The 13,366-nt window shown below is 43.8% G+C and overlaps 2 protein-coding genes across 18 annotated transcripts in view; one reads left to right on the top strand and one right to left on the bottom strand.

Annotated features, from left to right (window-relative positions):
• The window catches only part of CENPP (centromere protein P), a 215,819-nt gene that overhangs the window by 141,831 nt on the left and 60,622 nt on the right, over window positions 1–13,366 (top strand). The window lies entirely within an intron of this gene.
• Window positions 1–13,366, bottom strand: part of ECM2 (extracellular matrix protein 2) — a 45,329-nt gene that overhangs the window by 5,312 nt on the left and 26,651 nt on the right. For all 14 annotated transcript variants that reach the window (XR_011431153.1, XR_011431152.1, XR_011431151.1 and 11 more), the window contains 4 exons: window positions 11,939–12,054; window positions 10,076–10,211; window positions 5,319–5,476; window positions 848–987 (listed from right to left, as the gene is read on the bottom strand). Coding sequence is in view for 9 of the 14 variants with exons in the window: in XM_070248179.1 (XP_070104280.1) it covers window positions 848–987; window positions 5,319–5,476; window positions 10,076–10,211; window positions 11,939–12,054 (550 nt within the window). In the remaining 5 variants the exon portion in view is untranslated. The remainder of the gene's footprint in view (window positions 1–847; window positions 988–5,318; window positions 5,477–10,075; window positions 10,212–11,938; window positions 12,055–13,366) is intronic.

Here is a 13,366-nt window from a genome sequence, read left to right as displayed (position 1 = left end):
GGGTGAGACTTGAGGGATCTGGAAAAGTCTGTTAACTGGCCAGAAGATCTGGGAAACGTGGTGAGCTGCCTGGTTTGTCTCAGGAGCTTCCTTGTGGCTTCTGCCCACCCAACAAAGACATCCCCTGAGGAACACTAGGTCACTCTGCCACCGCCACATCTGACTAAACCTGGCTGGCCCTTGAGATTTCTTCCCATCTCTCCCATCCTGCTTCTGAGAGACGTCTGTCCTCACTGTGCCACTCAGATCCCTTGTCCCCTCGCCACATGGTTCCTGTCTGCTCTGCTGGACCCGCTGCCGGGGCTCAACCCCATTTGCCCTCCTGACAGGCAAGGCCCCCATGCTGCCCCTTCTCTGTGGCCTGCTGATTCCTCTCCTCAAAGATGGGCTCTATTGTCAGGCCCAGCGTTCGTCACTCTATTGTGTCAGACTTGAGACGGAGAACTAGTTTGGAGGAATGAGGACAGTGTGGTGTAGGATAGTAAAGCCTGGTGCTCCCACCCAAGGCAGGGGTGAGGGGAGGCCGCTCCCTTTCTCAGTGTGCAGGGGATTATCTCACTTAAACTTCATTATTGCCTCTGAGGTCAGCCGGGGGAGAGCAGCACGGTGGGCAGCCCTCAGGCTCAGCACTTCACATGGCAGGGTGTCCACAGCAGCAGTGACCGTGGTCATCCTGACACGGTCATGGCATGAACAGTTTGAGCTCCAGGCAAGCTTCTTAAGGAAGAGTGCCATCACCAAGCTGTTCAGAACCGTCACCTCCCTCACATCCCTGTGTTCATACCCTGTCTAGTAATGGCAAAAGGAAGAAATCGTCTAAGAAAGCCAAGCTATAGCATATACTTACTCTTGATTTATCCAGGCTAAAGGAGCAATCCTGTTTTCTTCAATTTTGTTATAACGTAGTACAATGACATTGATCTTTCTGGTATGATTAAAACAAATTTCAGTTATTTCTTCAATTTGGTTATTTTCTAGGTATAATTCCTATAATTAAGAGAAAAGACGATTATTTTTCTTTGTAGGAATAATTATTTTCAACTTGACAGATTAAAATGGTATTGTAAACTCTTCTCATTAGTATTATCAAAAGAGTCTTTTACTTCTCTTCCATTAAGTTGTCAAATTTTCTAACTAATTAAAATAAAGTGTACTATCTCTCATGGTTATGGGATTAAGTGAATTTTATTTAGTTATTTTTATTTAATTATTTAACTAATTTTCTTTTTTGAGGAAGATTAGCACTGAGCTAACATCTGCTGCCAATCCTCCTCTTTTTTGCTGAGGAAGACTGGCCCTGAGCTAACATCCATTCCTGTCTTCCTCTACTTTATACATGGGACACCTACCACAGCATGGCTTGACAAGCCGTGTGTAGGTCCGCACCCGGAATCCGAACCCAGCGAACCCCAGGCTGCCAAAGCAGAATGTGTGAACTTAACTGCTATGCCACCTGGCCGGCCCCTCTTTAATTATTTTTAAACCATAAAATGTAAGATACAGGATACCATAATAATTGTGTATACTTTCTAATTTACAAAACTTATTCATATAAATTATCTCATTTGGGCTTCAAAACCTTAGAAAATAAGTGGAAATTATCAATCCCATTTAGCAGTGGAAGAGACCAGGCCTGGAGAATGATAAGGTGTGCCGTCAGGGATGCAGCTAACACATGGGGGAAGCTCATCCCGGCTGGGCCAAGCTCCAGGTCAGCCTGCTTCCCACCAGCACGTGTTGTCTGTAATTTTTTTAGGCACGTGTTTGTTTTGTTTTGTTTTTATTGGGTTCATAATAGTTTACATCAATGTGAGATTTCAGTTGTACATTGTTTCTTGACTGTCACCACATAAGTGCTCCCCTTCGCCCACTGTGCCCCCCAACCCCTTTCCCCTGGTAACCGCTGTACTGTTTTCTTTGTCCCAGTACTTGTTTATATTTCACTTAGCATAATTCCCTCTAGGTCCTTCCATGTTATTGCAAATGGGATGAATTTGTCTTTTTTCTGGCTGAGTAGTATTCCATTGTGTACATACACCACGTCTTCTTTATCCAGTCATTGGTGGATGGGCACTTGGGTTGCTTCTATGTCTTGGCTATTGTGAATAGTGCTGTGATGAACATAGGGGTGCATATGTTACTTTGGGTTGTTGATTTCAAATTATTTGAGTAGATACCCAGTAGTGGGATGGCTGGGTCATATGGTAGTTCTATTTTTAGTTTTTTGAGGACTCTCCATACTGTTTTCCATAGTGGCTGCACCAGATTGCATTCCCACTAGCAGTGTGTGAAGATTCCCTTCTCTCCACACCCTCTCCAACGTTTGCTATTTTTAGTGTTAGTGATTATAGCCATTTTAACAGGTGTAAGGTGGTATCTTAGTGTAGTTTTGACTTGCATTTCCCTGATGATTAGTGATGTTGAACATCTTTTCATGTGTTTATTGGCCATCTGTATGTCTTCGTCAGAAAAATGTCTGTTCATCTCCTCTGCCCACTTTTTTTTTAAAGATTTTATTTATTTCCTTTTTCTCCCCAAAGCCCCCCAGTACATAGTTGTATATTCTTTGTTGTGGGTCCTTCTAGTTGTGGCATGTGGGACGCTGCCTCAGCATGGTCTGATGAGCAGTGCCATGTCCGCACCCAGGATTCGAATCAACGAAACACTGGGCCGCCTGCAGCGGAGCACGCGAACTTAACCGCTCAACCATGGGGCCAGCCCCCCTCTGCCCACTTTTTGATCAGGTTGTTTGCTTTCTTATTGTTCATTTGTGTGAGTTCCTTATATGTTATAGACATTAACTCCTTGTCAGACATATGATTTGCAAGTATTTTCTCCCAAGTATTTTCTCCCAACTGGTGGGTTGTCTCTTTGTTTTGATCTTTGTTTCTTTTGTGTTGCAGAAGCTCTTTAGTCTGATAAATTCCCACTTGTTTATTTTTTCTTTTGTTTCCCTTGTCTAAGAGGACGTGGTATTAGAAAAGATCCTTCTTAGTTTGATGTCAAAGAGTGTACTACCAATATTATCTTCCAGGGGTTTTGTAGTTTCAGGACGTACCTTCATGTCTTTGATCCATTTTGAGTTTATTTTTGTGTATGGTGTGAGATAGTGGTTTACGTTCATTCTTTTGCATGTGGTTGTCCAGTTTTCCCAGCACCATTTATTGAAGAGACTATCTTTTCTCCATTGTATGTTCTTGTCACCTTTGTCGAAGATTAGGTGCCCATAGATGTGTGGTTTTATTTCTGGGCTTTCAGTTCTGTTCCATTGATCTGTGTGCCTGTTTTTGTACCATTACCATGCCATTTTGGTCACTATGGCTTTGTAGAACGTTTTCAAGTCAGGGATTGTGATACCTCCAGCTTTGCTCTTTTTTTCTCAGGATTGTTTAGCCTCATGTTTTTTGACTTGCTTGTATTGTAATTAATTAAAAGTTAAATTTAGAGCCTTCATTTAACGTCAGGGTGAAGTTTGCTAGAACTATTAGTAAGTTTTCAACAGCCAGCTGCCTTCAGGTTAAATTCAGTTGGCATTAGAGGGAGTTTTTCGCTCAAGGATCTTGTTGGAATTTAGAAGTAGAATTGGTATATCTTCAGTGTAACTTTCCATTCTTATTGAGTAATTTCCCCCTCTTTGTAGCTTAATTTTGGTATTTGTTAGAAATGGGTAAGGAATCTTTTAGCTTTTTGCTTTTACTTTCGTACGTATTTAGGGGTGAACTAGATCAGTGGTTCCCAAACTTGGTTGTGTAGTAGAATCACTCGTGAGCTTTTTAAAGTGTAAATTCCCTCCTAAACTTGCCCCAGTCAGAGCACACTCATCCATACGCTGAAACTCCACGGCTATGAAGCAATGCCTTGGAAGGAGTCAGAGCACACTCACTATGTGGACAGCACCTCCTGACTGGTGAGAGGGTCTTTTGCAAAGAGAAACTAGGGATGGGAGGGTCAGCCGTGTGCAGCAGACTTGTTGCTCTTGTACTATTCAAAATGTGTGTGTGTTTTACTGTGTGCATGCATTATCTATTTGAAATTTTAATTTTGAAAAAATTATAAATTGCTGACCTCACCCTCCAAAGACCCTGATTTACTGTGTCTGGGATGGTAAGTCCATGAATCTGTATTTCTTGAGAATCCAAGTGATTCTGATGTAATGCCAGGCGTTGGAACCTTGGTCTTTGCAATTTTGATAAATTCTGAAGTTATATCTTCATCTCCAAATAGGAGGAAGAGGAAGGGTGGTGGCCATGGCAGTAGTGTCATATGAGATCAAGGGTCCTCTCTCCCAGTTTGCTGGTCCACAACTATGGGAAGCTCTGTCCTGCCTTCTTGCTGGACGATAGTGTATGCGGCAGAAACAGACCTCAGAGGAGGCGACAAGGGTCCAGCTGGGTCTGCCAGACCTCCATTCTGTTTTGTTTTTTTTTTTAAGGATTGGCACCTGGGCTTACAACTGTTGCCAATCTTTTTTTTTTTTTTTTCCTTTTTCTGCTTTATCTCCCCACCCAACCACCGCCCCCTCCCACCATACACAGTTGTATATCTTAGTTGCAGGTCCTTCTAGTTGTGGGATGTGGGATGCCACCTGAACGTGGCCTGACTAGCGGTGCCATGTCCGCGCCCAGGATCCGAACCCTGGGCCACCGCAGCAGAGTGCGCGAACTTAACCACTCAACCACGGAGCCGGCCCCTAGACCTCCATTCTTAATGCAGGAAATCGGGGTGTTCAGTCAGCGGCAAAGGTCCCCCAGGGTTCCCCCTTAGTTAAGTGTTCCTTGCTGCAGCCAAGGAGACCACACACCTGGGCAGCGGCGGGCATCTCCAGAGGGAGTAGAAACAGGACAGCACTTGGGCCTGGAGTTAGTCACAGGCCCCTTGGTAGGAGCTGCTTAGAACTGATAAGCTGGGGGCTGCCAGCACAGTCGGTGACCTTCTCTGCGGATTGCTTCCATCCATGGAGGGTCACTACTCATCCACATGGGACTCTGGGGGAAGCAGACTGGGATGAACATTGCAATTCTGGTTTGAGACAGTTTAAACCCCCTTGCAAATCTGGGTGCTTTTTGCAAGTTGTAATTTCTGTTTAAATTCTCTGCAGGACCAGTTTTCACTTTATCAAGAGTCTTTACTAGTAATTCTAAGTTGGATTCATAATCTTGAATTGTTTGAAGGGAAACCAATGCTCCAATTACAGTAAATTCTGTATACAGCACAAAACTACTGAGTTTAATTTGCATCAGAATAAGCTTTTAAAGTGTTTGGTTTGTTGTAGTGTAGTATATTTAAAATGTAAAATATTTTTTAAAAGATATTAGTACCTCAATAGAAGCAGGAAGACCCTGTGGTATAATTCTAAATTTATTTCTTCCCAGACGCAGGTAAGATAGGCTCTTCAAAGGTTTAAAAGCTAAAGGGTTGACATTGGCTTCACTGAGATTGTTTCCTTCCAGTTCTAAGGTGACCAATTGATTTAAGTCTATAAAAAAATAAAATTAGCGTATTAGGATAATTGAAGAAACATGCAATTTCCATAGCTTTTCAAAAGGTCGTGTGAAATGTTCAGTTTATTTGGAGGGCAAAAGTAGCTCTTTCTTTGTATCCCTCTGTAGAGCCTTTCCCAAGTACTTTTCACATCCCAAATGCTCAGTTCAGCCAGGACTGAATGCTGAGTGCATGGTCCAGTGGAGTGGAGGCCTGTTGAGAAATCATTATTGTGCTGTATGATGGAAGTTTGTGGAAGGAGAAGCCAAAGGGGGGAATGGGAGGATCGGGGTGGCCTGCAGAGACAGCGGTGGCCAAGAAGGGACTCAGAACGAGGTGGGCAAGAAGTAGAAGGTTGTGGGAGGTCATTTGAAGCATTTGCAAAGACAGGTAGATATGAAACAGCACTATAGTCAGGGATGGCTGGGGCATAATGCAATGAGGACACAGAAGGAGCACTCTGCTTGGAGACCCTCAGTTTCTGAGAACAGGAGTTACAGCATGAATTCCCAGTGCAATTGTTCACTTCCTGGCAGAGTGCAGCCAGATGGACGTTTTGAAAGGAGAATGATCAAAAATTCTCCACGCATTCAGATTGAGCTACCAAGAAAGGCCTTTATACAAACAGGTTTTTTTTCTAAATTGTTTCTACCGGTCTCGGGAGTGGTGTGATCCAAATCAATTGGAAGCTTGAAGTAGGGGAGTGGCCAGCTCAGCAGTGATGATACCCAGAGGTGTCTGAGTCAGACATTCAGGGTGTAACTTTGGAGTTTGTTCAGGGGCCAAGATTTCTAGAATGGGGATGTTTTCATATTCAACTCATGTCACGAGCATTACGCTAAATGCTCCATGCAACTCAGTTCCTACTCTTAGGCACATGAGAGAAGGAAGACATAGTCTAAGCAAGAGCAGAATACAGTACCATCAGGGTTACAGATCATAGGTGTTAGAAGGTGAGAAAGAGGACATGGCAGTGTAGACTTGAGTAGTATGCAAGTGTGAGTGGGACTAGGCTTTCAAAGATAGAAAGATATGGGTAGAAATGGCAAGCTGAGGCAACCAGCTGAACACGTGCACACGAGCCCACATGGGTGTGCTTTAGTGTAGGGAAGAGGCCAGCCCTGGAGTGGACTATCCACAGGTGGGGGTGAAAGTTTGAGGGCAGAGGTGGGCTGTGCAGGACCTTTGTACACTAGACAAGGTCTGGCTTTTCTTCTCTAGACGGCAAGGAGCCCCTGGGCAGCAGACAGCATGACATCATCTAATCTGGTGGTCGTGTTTAGGATCACTTGAAGGGCTAAGAGGCAGGATGTAGGGAGGCTAACCAGTAAGCTGTGATAAGTGCTCTTATTTCCTCATAATCTCTCTAATTTCCAAAACTAAAGATGCTGAGAATCCAGCATATTTATCTAGTACACAGTTGAGGTTTTGGAATGTAACAGAAGTTTTCCAGTGAAAAATAGATAATAGAAGTAGACTAATGGTCATTACATGACCTCACAAGAGAGAAAGAAATATAATACAGAGTGCAAATTCATGATACTATGCATTACTTCAGTTATTCTCTAGTTTATGTCTGTTGTGTGTGTAGGAAACACACGAGGTGTGTATTCCTGTGTTTAACAGGAAACAGGTTGGAGTTAGAGAAGGTTCTTGTAGGCTACTTGGGATAGAAAGAGGATGTATTACTAGGAAGTTGGTAAGAAGTCCTTCCCACTCTGGGGTGAGGAGCAACGTGACAGGTTATGGACGTGGACACATGTGCATGAGAATGTTGATCTCATGGTATTCCAAGCGCATAGCCTCACATCATCGTTGCTAGAGGGGCCAATGTGGTCCTGGGTTTTCGTTTGTTTCTGTGATTAATAAAGACAGGAACTTTTTTTTTTTTTTTTTTTTTTTTGAGGAAGATTAGCCCTGAGCTAACATCTGGTGCCAATCCTCCTCTTTTTGCTGAGGAAGACTGGCCCTGAGCTAACATCCATGCCCATCTTCTTCTACTTTATATGTGGGACACCTACTGCAGCATGGCTTGCTAAGCGGTGCCGTGTCCGCACCCAGGATCTGAACCGGCAAACCCCGGGCCACCAAAGCAGAACATGTGCACTTAACCGCTGCACCACCAGGCCGGCCCCTGGAACTTTTTTAAGCTTGTCCACTTTTCTCCTGCTGTCCCTCCCTTCTGCCCTAACACCGTTCCCCTCAATTATAATACCTTCCTTTTCTCACTGTGGGTCTGCAAATCTATCAGTGGCTCATGGGTGAACTCCCACCATCTCAGCACAGCCTGTGCAGCTCTCTGCTGTCCAGTTCCTGCCTACCTTTTCACACCATCTCTTGCTCTTCCCCCCTCACACCCTGTATCCCAGCCCCACAGCACTGCATGCTGTTCCCATAGCACCCAAAGCATTTTGTTTGTTCGTGCCTTTGCACGTACTGCTTCTTTCCCTGGAGCGCCCTTCTGCCCACTTCTCTGGAACTGTATATAACCGGAAAGGTCATGAGTGAAGACCTGCCATGAGGCACAACGAGAGCAGCCAGCTACCAAGAGAGCAGCAACATAGCACTGGTGGTGGCCTGTGCTTGGGCTCACCGTGCTCACTACCAGCCAGCCTGACTGTCAACAGAGGCTCCAGCAGTCAGTAGAGAATCCAGCACCCGAGGGGCCAGCATTGGAGCAGGACTAAGAACCCAGCACCCAAGGGGCTGGCACTGGAGCAGGACTAAGAATGCAGCCCAAACAGAAGAGGGGCCCTCAGCCCACACAGAGAGTGCAGGGGGCTCTCTGGGCGAGATGATAGTGGAGAGCCTCCTCAGTGGCCACCTGCATGGGGCTGAGGCCTCCTTGGTGTTTGGACTATGGAGACAGGAGGGCAGCAAGCAGGAGGCCAGTTTACCCTGGACCACAGTCGACTCTCTGGGAATTTGGAAACACTTGTGCATGAGCATGTGGAGAAGCAGTTGCAGGAGTGTGTAGAAGAGCCTTCCAAATAAGGACTTAACGTTTTATAACGTGTCCTTTGATACAGAGCTGGAAACGTGATGTCACGTGTCGTTCACAGACGGTCAGTTAGTGCGCATGTTCTAAATTAAACACCCCTCTGGTCTTTTTCACCTAACAGTTAAGAAATGAAACTTCCCAATGTCTTTTCCATATGAAAAAACCCATCAAAATTTGTGTTTATTAATGTTTTTCATGTGTACCCTGAAATCCATCTGGAAATAGAGTATTTCCATAACTCTGTAATCCTCAGATTTGGCAGTTCTCATTATTGTGTTTTTTTCTCATCACCAGAAGTGTTTGTTCCCATGAAGTTTATTGGGAGTGAAAGGAAATAATTGAATTGTTTTACTTCTTTAAAGGCTTGAGTTGTCTACATTAACATAATGAATATATTTTAAATCAAATAAACAGAAGTATCGAGCACTATACCACAAGAACTATGCTAGACTGTTAGGAAGATAAAAAGAAAAATTAGAGGCCAGCCCCGTGGCCGAGTGGTTAAGTTCATGCATTCTGTTTCAGCGGCCCAGCGTTTCACCAGTTCAGATCCTGGGCGCGGACATGGCACCACTCATCAAGCCATGCTGAGGCGGTGTCCCACATGCCACAACTGGAAGGACCTACAACTAAAAAATATACAAGTATGTACTGGGGGCCTTTGGGGAGAAGAAGGAAAAATAAAATCTTTAAAAAAAAAAAGTTCTTATAAAAAAAAGAAAAACTAGGCAACCTTTGTCTTAAAGAAGCATATTCACAATATGACAACTTCATTTATTCTGCTTGGTCTGAAGACAACCACAAAAAGAGTCAATTCCAGCTGTATCAAATGTACAGTACACGGATACCTTCAGTAAAGCCTGTCCCTCGGAAAGCCAGGCTGTCGTGGCAGCCACATCCCCACGCACATTGTCCATCTGCTCTGTGGGGCGCACGTGCCTCATTGACCCACAAGTGCAGGAGGTGCCAGAGCAGCCCTCTCAAGAACAAGCCTGTCAAAGCCAGTGAGTGCCGCGACATGTGAGCGAAAGCTTCTGTGCTCGATCGTAGTGTGCCCCGGAGCCTCACCTAGAGTGCTACGCACTCATGCTTTATACATAATTCTCATGTGCCAACATGTGCCAACCAAATCGCAAAATGTGTGGAGGTGGCAGATGTTGGAGGGGGTGCATCGAGCATCTGGGGTGATAAGGGCAACCAGTTAACAAGCCATCGTACTGCGTTATCCCCACTGACACCACCAAAACGTCGGTACAGACAGCACCAGAACACATGGCCGTGTGGGTGTGTCCCATGTGACTCTTAGGGCATTAAGATTTCTAGTTCAGCTACTGTGTTGTGAATGATGAGAACCTAAAATAATTGACAGTTTTATTTATAGTGATAGTACTTTTTTTAAGACATCAGGCAGTTTAAAATACTTTTTTAAAGTTTCACCAGTCAATAGTTAAAAGAAAGTTTATCAACTTAAATGGTAAAGTGACCCAAAACACTTCACCAGCTATTCACTTGGCAATACTGCAAATAAAACTTCCACACAACCACAGAAGAAAGGGTATAAGAACACATAGCATAAAACTAAATGCTAAATACCTGACAGACTTCCTTCCTCGATGGCCTGAAGGTTGTTCTCACTGATTTTAAGCTCTTCTAACGTGGGTGGTAGTTCTGATGGAATATCTGCCAACTTGTTTCCATCCATATTCAGGCGCATTAACTTCTTCAGAAGCTTAAAAGGCAAATCTCAAAGTTACTTTTTTACCTGGTCACAAATAAACACATGCAGTGTCTCATTTAACAGTCAGTCTGTGTAGTTAGTAAAGTCTCATACACTCACTCACTAACTCAGGCTGAGACAGGAGTCCCCATGCCCCTCACCAGGCAGACTGGACCCTGTTAAAAGTATTTGTTCCCAGGCATTTTCAGCAAAGTATATTTGATGATTGTGTATCCCACTCACCCAGATTTATGCTGTGGCTTTAGTAAAGAAGAGAAAGTCCTGTCCCCACTGGGCCCGTCATTTTTTTCCAGTTCTTAGGTTTTCACCTTCTCAGCAATAGACACAAAGTTAGTTAAATCATGCAGTGATCTGAATCTGTCATGGATGCTAAGAATTAAGATGGCAATTTGAATCCTTTTAATGTATTTGTAATCCTCGGTTTTCTATCTACACCAAGTAGAAACAGTCGTAAAATAGCACTAATTACTGTGGAAATTCTTCAAAATGAAGTGCTACAAATATCACAAGCTATTCCTTTATGGGACCCAAGCAGTTTTATCTGTCTGGAGAGTGCGTTTCCATGTTTGTAGTGCGTTCTCATTGCCCTAACCAGCCTGCACTAGTAAAACAGAGGGCTGCAGCCTGGCAGATGTTAGTGACCACGCAGAGTGACTCACTGCAACAGTGCTCAGAGGCAATTTCTGCAGTTTAGAGATGGGACAGAGAATCCCTAAACAAGGAAAGGAGGTAATTTCTTGCAGTGTTTTCTTTTGATCAAACACAGGAAATGCATGAGTTCCAGCTGTTGTTCTATCAGAAGGATGGCTAGCATTAGGCAGGATTCCAGTCTGATGTGAATGTGGCCCCATGTCTGGAGAGCACTCATCTCCCAGCCTTGGATCTGAATGAGAACCAGGACCTAAGCTTACAAGAGGCCAACAATTTGTCCAAAGAGTGGACAGAAGACCATCCAAGGGGATAAAGCTTGACCTACTGGGATGTAGTGTGTTTTACTTGGCCTTCTTAAAGTGCACACATTTCTAAGTATTTGTTTACACATAAACCCCTCCTTTCTTGCTTCTGCCTTTGTTTCTCTGAAATTCCTTGATCCTTTCTTGCTTCTGCCTTTGTTTCTCTGAAATTCCTTGATCCTTTCTTATTTTCTCCCTTTTAGGAAAATTTTAGTCAAATCTCAGTTCTTTCAAAGATCTATTCTCTGCTGTTTCCTGTCTTCTCTCTTTTCCCAGACTGTCCCCATGCTAATATTTGTCTGAGTCCATCTGTTTTTCCAGAACCCCTCCTGCTAACGTACCCTTCATATGATTTTGCCCAAGGCTCAAAATAAGGAACTGCTGTCTTGCTGACCGGAAGATCCTCACAGAGTTCCCAGATAAGCTCTCCTTTGTTCCCAGAGCTGCCTCATGTACTGAGAGGCCATACTGCAACATGCTTTTAGCTACTTGGGAAGAAACCACTCCATAAACTCAAAACCTTAGTGTTGTCATTGACACTGTTGCTGCTCTAAGGGGAGGCATAGAAAAACCAGCCAGAAACTGTGAAACAAAACTATATTCGACGCAGAACCTGAATACAGTTTAGGGACATCAAAGAGGAAACTTCCTTGGGAGAAAACACCAGTTACCACGTCTTCCTCCCTCCCCACCTCCACCTGCTTCCAGTACCAGTTGTGGGAAAGTGCCCAAGTGGATTGTACTCACAAATCAGCATGTATTTACCTTGAATGCTTTTGGACCTATGCCTGAAGAGGTGATATTATTTTTGCTCAGATCAAGCCTTTCCAAATTCGGTAACCCATTGAATGCTTCATCTGGAATGGAGGTGATGGAATTGCCTAGGACACACAGCAGTTGCATTTTAGGCCTATGTGCCTATACATACATGCACACATTTACGTGAATGCACACACATATACATACATGTACACGTGCACACACATAGCGAAAGTGAGCTTTATCTGGAGAAAAAGCAGTACTTATAACAAGGACAGAATGTATATTACTTAAGAAAATGCATGTTTAGAAAAATAATGAGACTGGGACTAGATAGTTCACGGAATCAGAAGTTTTACTCTAAGGACTTGTCATGCCCTCCTGCATCATGTTTCAGATGAAGCTGCTTAAAATAGCCAGAATGTTGTTTGCTAGACAATTCTGTTAGTAGTATGTGTTTACAACAAAGGTGTTTCTCTGGAAAGTTATATAGAAACTGATTTTTATTGTTCTTCATATTTTCCCATTGACACTTCCTAGACTCTGAACCAGAAATATGATACTGTTTTTATCAATGAAATCTTGGGAATATCACTTGCCTTCTCTGAGCATCAGTTTCCTTTTCTACATAAGAAGTGTGGGAAGATCGTCTCTCAGATTGCCTCAGATCTAATGTTTTACTTCCATGACCTTAATCTATAGAAGTTCTTATGTGCCTTAAATTTATGGGGGTTTTGGTGAGGAAGATTGGCTCTGAGCTGACATCTGTACCAATCTTCCTCTATTTTGTATGTGGGATGCCTACTGCAGCACGGCTTCACAAGTGGTGTGTAGGTCTGCTCCTGTGATCCAAAACTGCTAATCCTGGACCGCTGAAGCAGAGCGCGCAAACTTAACCACTATGCCACTGGGCACCCCCCAATGGGATTTTGCTTTGATATTTAATTAAGTACAGTAGTCAATGATTTTAAACCCAGGAAATGAGCTTGCCAGAAATAGTGAATACTATAAAAACCACGTGGTGACCCTCTTGTAAAACCTGGATGGTGTGACTGAACACAGGTCATCCATCTTTTTTATAAGACTTTCAACTTCCGCAAATGGATTTTTCTTATGGCCATGCACACTTGGCATGCAGGTGGTGGGAGGAGGGACATTGCTGGAGCAAGAGTCTGGGGCGAGAGAGGAATTCCTTAGGATGTTTAAATGTGATGTCAGGAAGGCCGTGACACTGGCAGTGTCCTATTGAGCAGACTGGCCATCTTGAACAAAGTTGTCAGCTTTTGTCTATTGAGTTTTTATTTACATGGCCATTTATTATTTCTGTGATTTCCCCCGAGATGTGTCTGAAACCCCATTCAGATTATTTCACCCCTGCATGGGCCACCCCCAGTGTGTGCCTTTTCACCCAGGTGAATACCCAGGCTCATCCAC

This window comes from Equus caballus, chromosome 23 (genome assembly GCF_041296265.1).
Source record: "Equus caballus isolate H_3958 breed thoroughbred chromosome 23, TB-T2T, whole genome shotgun sequence".
NCBI lineage: Eukaryota > Metazoa > Chordata > Mammalia > Perissodactyla > Equidae > Equus > Equus caballus.
This window is presented reverse-complemented; position numbering and strand designations above follow the sequence as displayed.